This window comes from Chanos chanos, chromosome 6 (genome assembly GCF_902362185.1).
Source record: "Chanos chanos chromosome 6, fChaCha1.1, whole genome shotgun sequence".
Taxonomy (NCBI): Eukaryota; Metazoa; Chordata; class Actinopteri; order Gonorynchiformes; family Chanidae; genus Chanos; species Chanos chanos.
The window spans coordinates 32,054,172-32,071,359 of NC_044500.1; the positions used below are offsets into that span (position 1 = coordinate 32,054,172).

At 37.2% G+C, this 17,188-nt stretch overlaps 1 protein-coding gene across 1 annotated transcript; it reads left to right on the forward strand.

The window, feature by feature from the left end:
• The first annotated feature begins 411 nt into the window (after window positions 1–411).
• nicn1 (nicolin 1) lies at window positions 412–5,029 on the forward strand. Its single transcript, XM_030778704.1, has 6 exons — window positions 412–537; window positions 908–1,090; window positions 3,251–3,364; window positions 3,614–3,682; window positions 4,799–4,903; window positions 4,988–5,029. Exons 1-6 carry the CDS (start codon window positions 412–414, stop codon window positions 5,027–5,029), a joined length of 639 nt encoding a protein of 212 aa, XP_030634564.1.
• The last annotated feature ends 12,159 nt before the right edge of the window (window positions 5,030–17,188 follow it).

Sequence of the window (17,188 nt, forward strand, 5' to 3'; positions counted from 1 at the left end):
TCCCAAAGTAGCATAACACTACAGTTTAGGTGACGTTATCATCAGCTGACAGGCAACAAAAGCTAGTCAGGTGAATGAAGAATAAAGATTTGCTGTTTGCTTGCTTTGCAAATTTTGTAACCAGTGCAGCATGCTTAGTTTAAATCAAATCTTGATTGCGAATTCGCTGAGGAACTAATAAAGGCAAACACGTACGCACGTACATACTTACGTATGTATGTATGTGTGTATGTATGTATGTGTGCATTTGAAACACATTATATCACCAAGAAACGTCACTCTTGTGCAGACTTTGTGAATAATCATCACGACTTTTTGCAGTTTGTTACGTAGACAACGCAAATTCGTTGATGAAAAGGCATATGATGACTGCACTTATGTAGCCGAACTGGTCTTATCTACAGATCTGTCATGAATGCCAACCCAGTGGAGTGCACTGTGAAGTCTCCCGTGGCTTTGCAGATTGGAGATACAGTGTCAGACTCCTTTCGTCCTGGTGTTTACATCATTGACATCACCCTTGAGGAGGCTGTGAACGTGAGTTTGTTTTATTTAGTACAGGTAGCAGGCTGTCCCAAAAAGAGCATGGCTGTATGATCCTTTAATACCTCAAATGTTCACATGTTTTTGCCTTCGGTGCAAGGGCTATGCTCTAAAAGTAAGTGCAGTAATACACCTCAGATGGATGGTAGCCCAGATGTTCCGCTAACATATACATACATAAATGTCAAACCATAGTTTTGCTTCACAGTGACTGAAATGTATTTTCTTCTTTTTTGTCATTGAATAAATGTGACCATAACTTTAATTTACTTAAAGTTTAACGAGAGAGCTCTTGATTTCATATGATTCGTTTACACCATTGCTAAACCCTAATGCCCATACATTTTTGTTACCTCTCACGTAGATCCAAGAGATCTCCTTTAAAAACTACTATACAGCCTTTGTGACAATGCGGCTGCAGCAGAGGCAGGCAGGGAGCAAGGAAAACCATGCTAAATGGGTCACCTGTCTGAGAAATCATCGTCTCATGGCAAACCCACACACCGAGGCTGGATCACAAGACTACTTCTCCATCTACAGACAGCAGGTTGGGCCAGACCAGACTGTAACACAGCTTCACACCACAGGGAGAGACAGAGAGAGAGAGAGAGAGAGAGAAAGAGAGAGAGAAAGACAGAGAGAGAGAGAGAATGGAAGAATATGCGTGTTTGTTTTAGAAAGTGTAAAGAATTGAGTGCATATGTTTGCATACGAATGAGACTGACAGTGAAAGCTGAGGGGGCGTATGTGTGTGTTTGCATGTGAGAGAGACAGAGAGAGAGTGAAAGAGGAGGGGAATGAGAGTGGGACAAGTTATCTAACATGCATTGTGCAGTTTTTCTTAAATGCGTCAAAGTGCTGATTCTTTGAGAGTGGTCTGAAAACTCTCTTTCAGCACTCTCTCTGATATTGATGTCACCTTGAGCTTCTGGGGCTACACCAATTAAGAGAAGTTTAAGTGAATGGTCGCACATCAGAGGCAATTAAAAGGCTCTCAGACTGTCTTGTCATCATGTTTAGAAATAATGGCAGCCGTTGAAAGAAAGTTTTGTTTGTCGTTTTAGCTGACTTGGATCACGCATGTATCTCCGGGGATTTGATTTTGCTCAGTCTTTGATCTATAAGCTTTTCATAATTAAATCTCTAATTTGGTGCGAGCAGTCTCCCCTGATGTTTCGTTTCAAAGACGTTGTGCTGATTGAATTTGGTGTCCTCAAATTAACTGTGTGTTAAACGATCAAGTGGGATAACCGTGCTTTAAGCGTTGACTCATTATCATTAAGCCTGATCTACACCTGCATGCTGACAACTGCGGTCTTATGTGCTTAGCTGAACCACAAGCATCCAGCATCTGATGGAGCTATATGGATATAGACTAAAATTGGAGGTATAATACAACATAGCATATCAAGTTCAAATTGATTGAAGCATTTAGTGTACTGTTGTTATATACGTATCTTTTTTGTGTGAATGAATAAATATTTTGGAAATACCTGGGGAGATAACCTACTTTCTTAGCACTGGTGGATGTTTTATTTCATGAGTAGGAGGGGGGAAAAAAAAGACAGAGAACTCATACAGCTCAGTAGCATTTGACTCTTAAAAGATGGCTCGACATGTCTAAGTTGCACATCTGAACTGAAACAATGTCATGATTTCTTAAGCCGCATAATCACAAAATGTCAGAGTGCTGATGTTTTTATTTAAAAGCTCTGATAGAATAAATATTAGAAGTGCCAGAGACTGAATCCATTGAGTCATGTGCCGGGAGCTTTTGGATAGGAACATTCTGACATCAACAAGCTCAGTGAAATAAATGAATAAGTGAAAACAGACGTCATGAGTTGATGTGCTGTCAGGTGAATTTAAGGGAAGCTTTGATGTGGTTATCCTTAAATGCACTGTAAGTATTGGTTTGAAAAACCATGTTTTTCGAGGACTATTTTTTTATGTTTTTTATTTTGTTCAACCGATTCAGCAGTTCAGTTTACGGAAATCTATCGTATTCAGTTTGAAATAGTGAAAAATGTGCCTCATTCTATCCCTATATAAAAGTTGGATTGCTCTCCTACCTGCAGTACCTTGTCAAAGTTTGTTTGTACTGAATTCTGCTTGAGCTGGTGTGAAAGCTTATTCTGTACTTGGGTATGCACCCACCTGCAACCCCCCCCCCCCCCCCCCCCCAAACAAAACAAAACAAAACAACAACAAAAAAAGGATCTAAGTCCACTTTTAGACAAGTGATCTTGAATCCACTTAATGTGAACCGCAGTATGATTTAGAAGTGAATTGCTTTTTGTAATGCTATTTCAGCTATAGTTTGACGCAGTAGCCTACACCACATCCAGAACGTCACGTACTGGTGGCTGAAAATACAAGCTGATATGTGGTTCTGCAAAATGTTGTTTAAGTCACAGATTTTTCTTTTTCTTTTCTTTTCTTTTTTTTGCAAATAAACTAATCTAAACTTCGACAAACAAACTCCGCTAAACAAGGTGTGAAAACATGGATCTGTCTCACTCACCGAGGACAGAAACATCACTCCTCACACATTTTGCCATCCAACATTCCTGATATTTTTAATGCTTACCGTGTTAGTTTGATCCTCTGATAAACAACAGAAAAGTTTATTCAGTTTTTAGATGTCTGCTGGTTATCAGCATTAAACAGTGTTTGCTGACAGTTTTTTCTGCTCTCCATCTGCCAGATGTTGACAGAGCCAGATCAGGTTACATCACTAAGACTCATCTTACGCCAGCCGTCTTCAGTCTGGCTGGATTTCAGCCTGGAAGAGATCAAAATTTATTCCTGTATCAGTGAGGTTAGTACGACAGCCTCTTTCTTTCTTTGTTTACCGGTAAACAGAGCAATGTAACAAACATATCATTTCTGTCATATATTCTTTACCTTGTTTGCTTGCCTTTATTGTATGCCTCACAATAATCTATCAGTGTCTAGGCTGCCGACACTGTGTATGTTGACTCAGTGTCACAGATCTCATTAGGAGAAGGATTTAAAAAAAAAAAAAAAAAAAACTGAAATAGTGTGATGACCTATTTTCTGTTCAAAGGACTCTGACAAGGATGTTCCTGCGTGGTTGTCTACTCTCACGCCTATACAAGAACCTCTTGACCTAAAGGTAAACATTACGGTTTGCGTAATTATTTTTCTGTGTGTGGCATCCTAAGACAGACCAATGAATATTGATTGACATTGTAATCAACATTAAGTAATTTATTCTTTGCAATGTGCTAATATAGTTTCTTTTACCAAGCCAAGTGATTTTGTCTCTATTATGAATATATGCATTCATAACACAGCATTGTACAAGGCTTGAAATATTATTCATGAGAATACTTGAAATCTTTCTTTATGCTGCTGTTTGATCTTTTGTACCACCTTCAGCTATGTCCCTATCATGATTATCTCACCTATGTTCTCTCTCCACCAAAAACAACCGGTACAACAACAACAACAACATCAGCAGTTGTCTGGCCATGAAAGATGATGTGTGTTCTGCTGATAGGACTGTACTACTAAATGCTTGGTTTAGCAAAACTTCTGTTAATAAAGAAAAACTGTTTTGTGAAAGCTAAAACTACTGTACATTGCTGTTTCCTATGCAATAAATACTGGGTGAGTTCTTTTGTCTTGAATAAGTGAAGGAACTGTGAAATGGTTTAAGTTAGTGGTTGCATTGCAAAAACCAGCTCATAGCTTATTGACTGAAGCTGATAAGCACAAAAAAGCTCATAAGTTGAACACTTTAGTCATTGATGGAACTTGTAGTTGTTGACACAGTAATCGATAATAATAGTACAAATACTCTTGTTATAATCCAGTAAATGATGCACTGCACACATATATTCTGTGCCCCTTATGACATTTGTCCAGTTTTGACACCCTTTAGGCTTGTTTTTTTTGTTGTTGTTGTTTTTTTTGTTGTTGTTGTTGTTGTTTACTTTACAGAAAAATTAAGAGAACAAAAGTTATCATTGTCTACTGCAAACATTATCAAATCCATTAGGTAGGTAGCACTGCAGTAGTCTGGTCTTCATCTGCAGCAGTGTAGAGCAAGATCTTTTACTGCCCTCTACTGTCAACAGTCATAACTGCATGTGGAAAGCAATGGTGCTCTGTTACGTTTTGTTTCACTCTCTTTACTGCATCTCTCCTGGTTCAGTGAATGAGCTTGCGTGAGTAAACAAATTAAGGGAATAGGTACTGACAAATTGCTCTATTTGTTTTATGTCAGGGACTTCCTGATCCAGAGACTGTGTCATCCAGTATTCAGCAGATGTGGGCGCTGACGGAGCTCATGCAGTCCAGTCAGAAATCTGCATCCATTGGACGCTTTGATGTGAGTCATGACCTTCGTGTCTCACCACTGTGCTCTAATATCAGACAGTGTTCTCATGTTTATGCTTCTTTTGTGCCCTTTCAGGTAGATGGCTGCTATGACATCAACCTCCTGTCTTATACCTAAATGGAAGATTATGGAAATGTGTTGCTCTTGATCTTCTCTCTGTAGACTTTCCCACTGCACACAGTGTGGTGCCACAGCTCCCCTACAGATATCAGTTATTTGGGTTGTAGTTGACTCTCTCTGTTGTGTAACATGTTACACACATTCTTGTGTTGTATTTTTTTTGTCTGTTTGTCTGTTTGTTCATTTCAGAAACATATATGGCATTTTAAAATATTTTGTAAGTAAATGAACACATCGGAGACGATGCTAGGCCCTATGACTTTCAACATAATGTTATTAATGCTGTTATTAGTGTTGTTATTAGTGTTGCTATATAAGAATACTTTATTTATTGGTGTAGCAGTTGGATTCTTCGCTGAGCTAAACAACGCTTTCAGATTTACAATTTTTGTTGCCTTATAGTCTGTCTGTGTCATACTTCACCTGAGTTTCTCCGCGTTTTATTACATTCTCCCAAAGGAATAAATAAAAATCCTCTTGAGACCAACATGGGTTTGCTGAAAATGTGAAGCGCAGTTGGCTGAATAATTTTCTAATTAATTTTATTATAACCTTGTTACTTTATTACTTAATTAGTTTTTCCTGTGTTTTTACAAGATATGATCTTTTTCTCAGTTTAATCCAAAAAGTTTGACGTCAATGACATTCTCAATTTGCCTGTCAATTGTAGTATATAAGTGCTCTATACACTATATTAGCTAATAATCATAATAAAAATGCAGGAAATAGAATCTGAATGTCTTGCAAGATCTTTATCTATTTTAAATGTTAATGAAATGCCTTTTACTTTGTGCTAATTAAAACTCAACAGCATGTCTGTGGTTGCCAAGCATTAATCAAGAGCAGAGATAGTTCCTTATGCTAATCATTGGAAATCAGTAGTCAGTGTCCAAGTGGACCCTCCATCTGTCTCTCCTGGCATTCCTCTCACATTAGAAATATCATCTGCTATGCAACATTAGCAGCCAAATGTGGCTAGCTGCATGAAGAAGAGAAATGCGTTTTTGCCCATGCTCCTTTCGGTCCAGACACCTCTTAATGGACATAAGCATTCAATCTAATATGAAAACACAATGTACAGTTTTGCTGTAGGCTCTGTCATACCACGCTGAACCAAAAAAAAAAAAAACATTTGCTGGACTGCCAATGATCACTAAATACTTTACAATTATTCCAAGTGTAGGGAGATAATGAGTATGGTAAGTTGTGGGGCTGATAAAGCATTGTGTGTGTGTGTGTGTGTGTGTGTGTGTGTGTGTGTGTGTATGTGGGTGTATTACAAATTACAAGACAGATGGTGTGGTCGGCAGCAAAAATGAATACTCATTTTTTGATTCAGGTATCATATGTATTTTTTGTATCTTGCCACAAGATGGCAGTAAGAACAAGTATGACTCATGCTTATCTGAGAGTATTGATGAGAGTTTTTTTTTTATTATTATTTATTATTTTTTTTACTGTTTTTGATTTCAACAACAACTTTTAATTACTTTTAACTTAAATACATTGTCCTGTTGTTCAATGTCTTTCAGATACCTAGTCCAGAGTAATGGATATTTATTAAAAGTGCAGGTGAGCAATAATCAGTGATTAATATTTTGTTAATCCTTCTGCTGCTGTTCCCTTAACTGTCATATAAACCTCCTCTGGATAAGCAAAATTGGACTGGGTTTGTGTTGAATTTAGGCCACCCAAGAGAAAGCGGTAGTTGTAGCTCAAATGATTTCTACTGCCGCTTTAATCCCCCGGCTGTTCAATGGCAATACCCTAAACAAAGGAGAAAAATCCCCCACTCTCAAAAGAATGATGTAGTGGTGGAATTTTCTCTCTAATAGCTTTCACAAATCTCTTTGCCCCTTGGGGAATACATCAAGTGCAAAGCTGCTTGCTTTTCCCCTGTTATTGTGCTTTTATATACTTATGACCATCCAGGGTACTACAAGTCAGCCACAAAATAGTAGTGGAGAATCCATTAACTTCTGTGGCTGGTATTTGAAATAACAACACCTGTTAGAGCAACTTGCATGCATTTAGACTGATAGAAATATATAGGGCAATAATCAATAAACGTGATACAGGTTACTGCAGGTAACAGCAAATAGGATATATAAAGCAGGTATTTCCACACAGCTGTGCTATTTCCCGAGCTTATAAATCAATTAACAACCTGTAATGCTCAGGATCATGCTTGGAAATGCTGCACAGACCAAGATATCCATTGCTTTAGATGTCACAGCTAGAAGCTATCAGCTCTAGCTATCAGTGACTTTTTGAAATGGGGACACCTTTGGCAGGAGCTTAAGTGGTGAAGATAGCTCGGCCCGACCTTTCACATGGAAGAGTTACTGAGGTGATGTTTGTCCGGACATGTTTGGTAGGAGCTTTAGCAATGAAGATTGCTCATATTTCTGATATTTCACAGGGAAACCATGGCTGAAGTGATGGCTAGCACTGAATTTTGACAGAAAAACATCACCAAATGCATGCACTTCTGAACATATTATTTCCACATGTTGGTTCAAGATACCGGACAAAACTGATCTGACTTGGTTGACACTTGAATTGTTTGATATCGATTTAAGGCATGAGTATGCATTTTCATGAAGGACAGTCAGTCAAGGACAGACGTAGTTACGTTGCAATGTATAATCCCCTTATAAAAGTTTGTGAGTAAACTTGTGCAAAGAACACAGCCAGTGACTACTGAACTGTGAAAAGTAGATTGTGCGTTCACGTGAATCATCCCACACCTTGCTCTGTACAGGAGGATGAGTGCATTTGTGCTGCATACAAAAAGAAACCTATACCCCTGAATGCTTGTATCTTGCTGTATCAACCACACAAATTTTTAGACAGCCAAGCAAGACTTTTTTCTTCAAGTAAAGCATTAATGTTCTGATGAGAGTAGTGTCTCACGTAATGGCAATACCCACAACCGCAGGGCAAGAATGGTAACTGAATGGCTTGATGAACATGAAAACAATGCAAACTGTACACTCCCGCCCTTTCAGCCACAAAACATCAGACCAGTTCAATATTTACAGAAGTTTATGGATCGGCATCTGAGACAGCAGCTTTCCACCACCATTAACAAACCACTAAATTCTGGAGTTTTTTTGTGGAAGACAACTGTTATGTCCCTCTAACCGATTTTCCGAAGTTGTTTTTTTTGCAACGCCATTGATTTTGATGTTAAATTTATTTTGGCAGGTGATCTTGTAGAGGTGAAACTGCACAATTCATGAAATACATCTTCATCTTTATTTCAAGACACTTCATTACAGTAGGTATTCGTACATAGGGGCTATTATGTAGTTCTATTATGGAGAGTTAATGAAGATTTGCAGATATACCATTACACACTATTCTTCCAGTCACTTGTGTCAGAGGAGAAATTACCATTTTATATTTGTCTTTGAGGTCATTTGCACTGGCATTGATTGAACACTCTTTTAGATGTGGTTTAATTGTCATCTCATAACTGTTAGGATTATGTCAGCAGACACAATTTCTTCTCGAAGCCCAGAAAATTGGCAAAAGTCTCTTTTTAATTGAAGGACAAATATTGAAAAACTAATTTAGAAGTGACCAAGAGGATCCACCCGAGTACTTGAATTCAATATTGTCATGACATGGGCTATTAAGTTTGCAGAAATGGAAGATCAGCTGTGAAGAAACAATTAGTTTCTGCATTAAAGAAATACTTCCGACGAAAATAAAGCAATTATTTGGAATCCAGACCCTTAATCACTGTAAAAGCAGCAGGCTTTTAACCCCTTTACAACCCTGTTACTTTTGATACTGCTGTGACTTAAAACTGTTTGGATTTGTAAAAGCTGGGGTAATTATTTTTGGAAATTTAAAACTAAAGACAGTGGATAGAGGAGAAGCTAAGAGAGTTTTCACGTCCTCAGTTTTGACTGCAGTAGCACATTCATGAAGATACCAGGTGGGTTATTGCAGAGCCTGTCAGGTTCCTTGATTCCTCGGTTCTTCGATAGCTTGTATTAGTATGCATGAGACTTCTCCTTAGCCAGAGATGGGCCCGTCATGCTGGAGTCAATTACAGTAATGAATTAGTCACCATTCTCCACCCCTGAATCTGTCCTCAGTCCTTCAAGGCAAGGCCTGCCACTCTTGCTATTTGTGTTTATCATATTCGGCCAACCCCTGACTGCCCTATTGTCACACTAATACCAGAGAGTGAAGGACAAAGACGTGGTTATATATCCTATTCTGAATGAGAATTAAATATTTGAATGTTTGAATGGAATAAGAATGAACTATGTTGTTTGAATGGGTGTTGATTATCATCTGATTTGCTAGACTCTATATTTTAATACAGTACAACATTTTCTGTCCTTGACTGTTTGAACAATTCAGCAGTTCCCTTTTCTCTCTCTCCTCCATTCTCTCTCAGCACTAAGCTGAGGCAATTAATCTTTTTTTTGGACCTCACACCCTGCAAACATAAATCAAATTAGAACAGGAGTCTGTCCATTCAATGTCAGACTGCTAAACACCTGCCATATTTGATGTAATCCTTTTTTATCTTGACGTGATTGTGTAGGTGATTGTGGCAGGGTCCAAACAATCCATCACAACATTGAGACAGCTGAACAATAGAAGCAGCAAAAAGGTCAGGGCCCAATGTAATGCTGACTCGAGAGTCCCTTGAACTTGTGACACTACCTCTGTTTTTTTCTAATATCACACAGAAAGGGCAGAAGAAATAAAAGTTTGGCTGGCAGCGTTCCTAATTTATCCTCATAACTAAAGCTGATTATAAGGTCATTTTAATACATATACTTTGTTGTTTGAGTAATGAATTTAAAGTAGAAAATCCAGTTTTTTTTAAAGAGTTTGTGCTTTGTTGCAGCATACATTATGTATGTATATGGTAAAACAACAAGAACATGGTATTAGGAACAACACTCATTTATTCTAGCACATTTACACAAGTACACCATAGATTAATGCTCTATGATACAGTTACACTGACTTGATATTTTACAGAGATGCAAATGAAGTTTGGAGGACTCAAATATTTGTCATAAAATAAATTATGAATACAGTGTTTATGTTTGTTTTGCAGCATCTGCTAATGCTGGCATGAATTGGATTTTAATAGGTAACATGAATTTATATTGGTAATTGTCTGGAAGATAATCTATCCTCTATTTATGAGCAGGTGTTTCTCTATATATTTTCTCTCTCTCTCAGTTTTGATTGTTTATCTTGTCTTTCCAAAACTATAATACACTGCATCATTTGCATTGAAAATGATCTCACCTTTTAAAGTGAGTGTCATAAAACACAATGTGACAAAAAATTACAATAGAAGCATATTTATTTTGAGAAATTAAGATATGTAATGTCATTATAAGAGTAGAAAACAATAATTCATGCTAAAACCTTCAAGCTAACATCCCAAATTCCAACTACACTGTTTTATGTTTTTGATCTTCTGTTTCTCTCTTTTTTTTCTTTTATTTTTCAAATTATTTTACCTTACCATTAAATCCTGTATTATATTTACAGTAGGCATAAATATTGGTATCAGACTGACTTATACTGTTATGTTGTAATGCTATTTGAGTTACAAAAATGTGTCTTCTCCATGTTGTTTTCAACTGTTGTATTTCAGGTTGATATCTGGAAGCAGCAGAAGGATGATTGTTCTCTTTCTGTAGCACAGTCATCTCAGCTAAATGAGAGAGAGAGACAGAGACAGAGACAGAGACAGAGACAGAGACAGAGAGAGATTACAGTACACTAAGATGACTAACAGTTCCTGTGCTGAAGGTTCTGGAGCAATCAAGAGCTACAGTTGACTAGAACATCACCATTAACCTTATTACTGCTTTTCAGTCATCAGTACAGAGTGAAAAGCTCAAAGTTATTCTACATTCAATTTCCTCTCTTGACCCAACTTGATGCTGATGCATTAACAAAACTTTTTTAATGCTATATTTGTTCACTCCCATGAGCAAATCCTTTGTGATACTGAACTGAATTGCCCAAAAGTAAACTCATAAAGTGGATATATATGCTATTTATATTCAGTGCTATAATGGTTTTTGTTTTGTGCTAATAGCAACTGTACTACCCTTAGAGCATGCTTAATGGGCCATGAAGTTGTCGGCAGCAGGCAATGAGTTAATCAAACTTCAACAAACACATAATATCATTCAAGGTCACAAAGAACACAGCCTTCCTTTTCTCTCTCTCTCTCTCTCTCTCTCTCTCTCTCTCTCTCTGTACCCAGCTACTCTTCTTTTTTTGTCTCCATGAGTCAAATATCTATTTTACCAATCTGAAATATGAATGTAAAGACCTGTCTCACAGGGGGAGTTGGGGAGAGCATATAAATGAGTTAATGTTATTTGTTGAATGAAGAGGAGGAGTAACTCTGCTGGCCAGTGCTCTGTATGAAATACAAGGCCCTGTGTGATAGAATAGAAATTGGCTGATTATTCACACTCGAGCGAACACATGCCTCTGTCACGGGAAGCTCCACAGATAGATGTGCTCATTAGTGAATCACAACTATATTCAACTTCCAAATTAAAGACATATATCACACCACATTTCACAGATATGAATCAGGCTGTAAGGGGTTTATTATCATTCATCTCTTTGGGTAAATAATCTTTAGTGTGACAGAGGACAGAAGCAAAGAAAGAAAAAAAAGAAAGAAAAGAAAGAAAAAACACAGCTGTCTGTGGCACTGTGCAGATGTATGTGATGCTTGAGTCCTGGGGGATTTCTTCTTTTCAGGCTTTGCTTTGTATTTTAAGTACTGTACTCAACTGTAAGTTGAAGTACAGAACCAACCTTCTCAAAGCCATTCAAGACAAAACCAATGTAACAATTTGACATAACCATCGTAGTTCTGGTGCAGTGTAAAATATGAAAATGTAACACTATAAAGTAATAATGTTTTGAGACGACTGTGATCAGTCTATAGTTTTCCTCCCCACTCTAGCCATTTATAATGCTATTTTATCATTTTACGATTATGTACAATGTTTTGAGTGTCTTGTAATATGAACAGTGTAAGCCTCAACCATTTAAACAAAATAAAGACTTTATATTTGAATTTGAGAATTCGATTGAATTTGTCAGGAGAAAGGTGCATGTCCTCCTATAGCACCAGCAGATGGAGCACATGTTCACTCTACCTTCTCTTTTATACCTCTACTATCAATAGCTATGTCTGCACTTATAGTTCCTCTGGATCTTGTACACACAAAATACATTAGGGCTGTTTCAAACAGTAATGTCAGGGTATGTTCTGTGGTAGAAACATCCTCTCTGCTGCTCAGTTACCTTATCTCTCCTTCAGTTGAGTTGTCCATCTGCCACTTTAAGATCCTGATAGTGACAGTGAAGCTAAGACTCTCAAAAGCTTGGTAATTGACTGACTCACCCTGAACCCATCTTAAATATTTTATTAGGGACAAGATGACTGTCGTTTACTGTTCTGTGGAGGTGAAGTATTGAAAAATTGCTTTTATCAAAATCTTCCACAACATTGGAATCCTTCTTGTAACTCAATATTTTTCTCCGTTTGATGCGGCAACTTGTGCCCAAGCTTCTGCCTGAAAGCTGCTGTTTCATTAGCTCTCTGTGGTCCTGCTAATGGTTGTATAAAATAAAAATGGGCACATATCATAAAAGGCTCTATGAATTATGCATCCCAAATGGTCTTTGCATAAGCTGCATCTAAAGTTCTTAAGATTGATCGGCTTAACACACACTTAGGATTCATGAGAAGATTTATTGGGAATGACCAATTGATATGTGACCAAATCTGATAAATGTTACATCGTTAGCTTTTGTTGTTCTCAAGCAAATCACCACAAGTTGAATTTTACTTTCTGGCGGTACACCGTAGATGTTTTTCCCCCTCATTTTTGAGTGTCTGAATTTCTAATTGAGCATCTAAAAACATCATAGACAAAACATGTCAAAGAAAAAAATAGGGAAAAAAAGATAAATAAATAAATAGAAATATGAAGTCAGTGAATCAGAACATGAGCTGTTTAATTAACCACAAATGAAAGAATGATGTGCTCTGGGAGAAATGCATTGCCAGCCAGTACCGCAAAACGTTAAGCTCTGTGATGGGATCATCTCGTGGGAACTCTAATGTTGCATGCAGTTGTAAGAGCCTTAGAGATGATCATACAGTTGATTGACTTCATTTTGTAATCTCATCCATCGGGATTCCTGCATGCCGATTATGAGCTATTCGATGAGATGTCAAGGTCTCTCGTTCCATTATTGTGATTGTATAAACCACAGGAGAGAAAATATGCTATTCTGGATGAATGTCAAAATGAGAGAAATGATTTGTAATAAGCTGTAATACGTAATAGCAAATTTCATACAGACGTGCAAGATAAGTAGTATTGAGTCAGTCTATTCTTTGAGTTAATATTACATTTAGCAGATGCAAGTAATACGAATAATGCTGATTACATTAGGAATGTTGCTCCCAGGGTTTTCATGGCAAACACACCAACACTGTTAATATATTATGGTTAATATATTACTAATACATTATACTGACTTTACAGTGTGTCAGTATTTTCAATAGAAGATGATCTGCACACACTGTGAAACCATGAGTAGAGGCATTCCATTTCACTCAGTGCTTGTTTCTTAAAGAACGACTGCACTGTCACAAGAATGTGAGAGGATTTCGTTTTCTGACTACAACTTATATATGTTTTAAAGGGTGACTCTGTCTGTGCTGTAATATTATTGCAAGAATAACTTGATGCAATCTAAGCTTCTAGGTTTTATGAGAGACTGTTGTTCCCTATGTAACATCTGTTATCCTTAAATTGCGTGCAGCATCCTATAGTATGAAAAAGCTCTGATTTGATGTTGGTCACAGCAACATATAGACCACTACACTGTTGTCAAATAATAATAGTCTAAGCAGAGTGGCAAGTCTGAACATTTGTTAAACAGATCTCTGTGAATTCATGTGACATAAACAGATTCCCATGAATATACGACAACCAATCACATTTTTAGGTTTCTTGGTAGATTTCACAGAGATGAAGCGGGAATGGAAACAGCACAGGAAAAAAAAAAAAAAGCCATAATACACAGTCGGTAAAACAGACACACACAGTACAAAGACATGCAGTAGTTTTATAGATGAGATTTAGTGTGCTCTAACAAATTTATTGTATACATTTTCTGTTACAGTTTCTATATATAGTTTGGTAAAATATTACAAATTCATAAACCTAGCTAAACACCTAAACACCTTCTATATAAAAAATGAATTCAACTGACACACGGGCAAATGTTTGCCCTCATAGTAACAGAAGCTCAATATTCTGCAAATATTCTTCTAACACTCAAAAGAGCAAACAAAAGTAATATCCTCTGCCATTGAGGCTGACATTTCTGTTTACAGACCAAAATTCCCTTCAAACAATCAGTCAGGGAGATATATTCAATCTGCTCAGAGTCTGTGGTGCCCGCAGTGATTTAGAAACTCTGAAACAACAACAAAAAACAAAGATTAAGTTATGGTGGATTTACAGGGTGGGTATAGACAAAACAGATGCTAGCACTGATTACAAGCAGATACTTTGTCTGCAAAATATGCAAACACAGCTAAGGTACTTTTTCTATCATGGCAGCCCAACTGCAACCCACGTCAAAGTGAGGCAAGCAAAACTTCAGTCAACCTTGTTGCTCTGTTTTTTGTTAGGTTTTTTTCTCGGGGAGCAAACCAACCTCCTAGACACTAATAGACCTGTAGATACAGTACATTTAGGGGGGAGAACATCAGTCCCTAACCCCCCAAAAAGGTTTAAAAAAAAATTCTGGCAGCTCTCAGGAAATGTGGGTGTGTTTATTGCGTCAAGACTTCTAACATTTAAATGCTTTTCTTTTTTTTCCACCAGAATCTGCACTGCATGTCTTTTTTTTTTTTTTTTTCTTTTGTTTTTGTTTTTCCCTTGGGTGGCCTGCTACTTATTTCAGTTCATTACTGTTGATTAATGAAAATGGGTTTTATTTTTCTGGTCTAATATTTCACCCTCACTTATATGATATCCAACAATTCTAGTCTCTTAGGGTACTGAATATATCTTGTGATAATTTCTTAGCCCACTTCAAAGCCTGACAAGTTTTTGTTGTTTATAGTTTGATCAGCTATCCGCATAACATGAAAGTGTTTGTGGACTGGATGGGATAATAATTACTCTAAGCAACAATTAAAATGATGTAGTACTTAATTTCAGTCAAGGTTGTTTTACATTATATATGTATTTCCCCAAACACAGGAAAAATAAATTCATTCATTCATAAATTAAAAAGAACAAAAAAGTCCTGTTTATCACTTTAGCACCAACTTTTCAATTTGTGGTTTTGTGTTTTAGAAATCAGTCGTCTCTTCTCAAAATTTTACTTTGTTAGAAAATTCTTAATTTACAATAATGTAAAAAAGAAAGCTTACTGATGAGATGCAGTCATAGACACTAAAGTCAAACTCTCTATACTGAGTAAAGTCACACACTCAACATTCTGATACAAATCCACTTTTAATACTTTCCACACTATCTACTCTCTTTTCTTATTGGTTACAATAACAAGCAGGAACAACTGTTTTACCTCAAAGCTTGTTTTGTCATGACCCAGTTCTCCATTGCCCTGCTTGTTACAATGATCCATATCTTACTGCAACACCTATTTATGCTAACATGAAATTCCCAGCATGATTTATTGCAAAGAGGTCATCCTTTTAGTTAATCATATGTAGTAATCATAGCATAAGTAATAATCCCTGGGTGTTCCCCCACATCCCATTGCCATCACCATTAGAGAGGGAGAGAGAGAGAGGAATGTTATGGCTCATGTTAAATTTAAGCCTCAACAGACTCTGTCAAGATGCTAGTAATGTTTAAGCACTGAAGTGAATAGGTGACCCGAGATGAAAAAATCCCCAACTGCTTAAATGGTAAGCTCTTCATTTGCTCAAAGTCAGTTTGAGATACCTTAGAGGAATATTGAAGTGTGTGGTATTAATTGAGATATTGCCAAATAAGTGCTGTGGAGTGTGGTTAACAGAATTACCATAATGTTTAAAATTTATTCTACCAACCGTTTCCCTTATTTCATTCATGAGCAATTTCATATTGAGGAGACAAAACTTCCTGCCAAGTGTAATTTAGACCTTTAATTGGGTGAATAACAAGAACACTTCCCCTCCCCTCCTAATACTTGTCCTCAAAAAACCAACAACAAAAAAAGACTGTCAGTACATTGACTATGAGGAAACTGCATGAGAATGAAGACATTATTCTTTGTGGTACTGTGCATTTGATAGTTAACTTTCTGTTGAGGCGTCTGCTTGCTTAGACTCATTAGAGAAAGACTTCAACCGTATACATGTTCTTCAATATGTTTGATTCCGCTTTCTGATCCTTAACATCTAACAGCATTATTTATAAACTTCACATGGGAAGTTCAGTGTGTTTGGAATTCTTCATGGGAATTCTCCAAACAGTGGCACTGACAGTGCTTTTGATGCTTTGATTGGGTAATTGTGAATGAGCGAAAAAGCTATAATTTGCAATGATATGTACATGTATGAATATATGTGGATATGTATATTTGTGTCTGTGTGTGTGCGTGTGCGTGTGCGTGTGCGTGTGTGTGTGTGTTTACAGGGTAGATAGCCAAGACCTGTTTATTATCTGGCATGCTGTGATACATAACTCTATTAGCTTCATCAAGCATCTCTGGAGTCCTCTCAGAATTGTCTAGGCCAGAGAATTTGGCGATCATACTTCTTTTGTTGGTCTTCTGCCAGGACTCCAAGGTAACTGTGGGTTGATTACATTCCACAATGCACAGTAAAGATGTCGTGAATGTTAAGACAAAGAAGGTCACACTAGTCCTGTTGTTAGTCTAACCATCGCTAGTGCACCGGCCGTGACAAGTGTGTCATTCCACTTTTATAAAGTGCTGTTTAGGCACTGTCATGAACAGTTCATGTGAAATGTCATTAGCGATTAGTCTCTAAGCTCTTTCCGTGTGTGTAGACGATGGCTCTGCGGGGTGTAGGTAATGCAAATTGATTCTACTTCATTGACTTTGTAATAGAGATTAGATATTTGT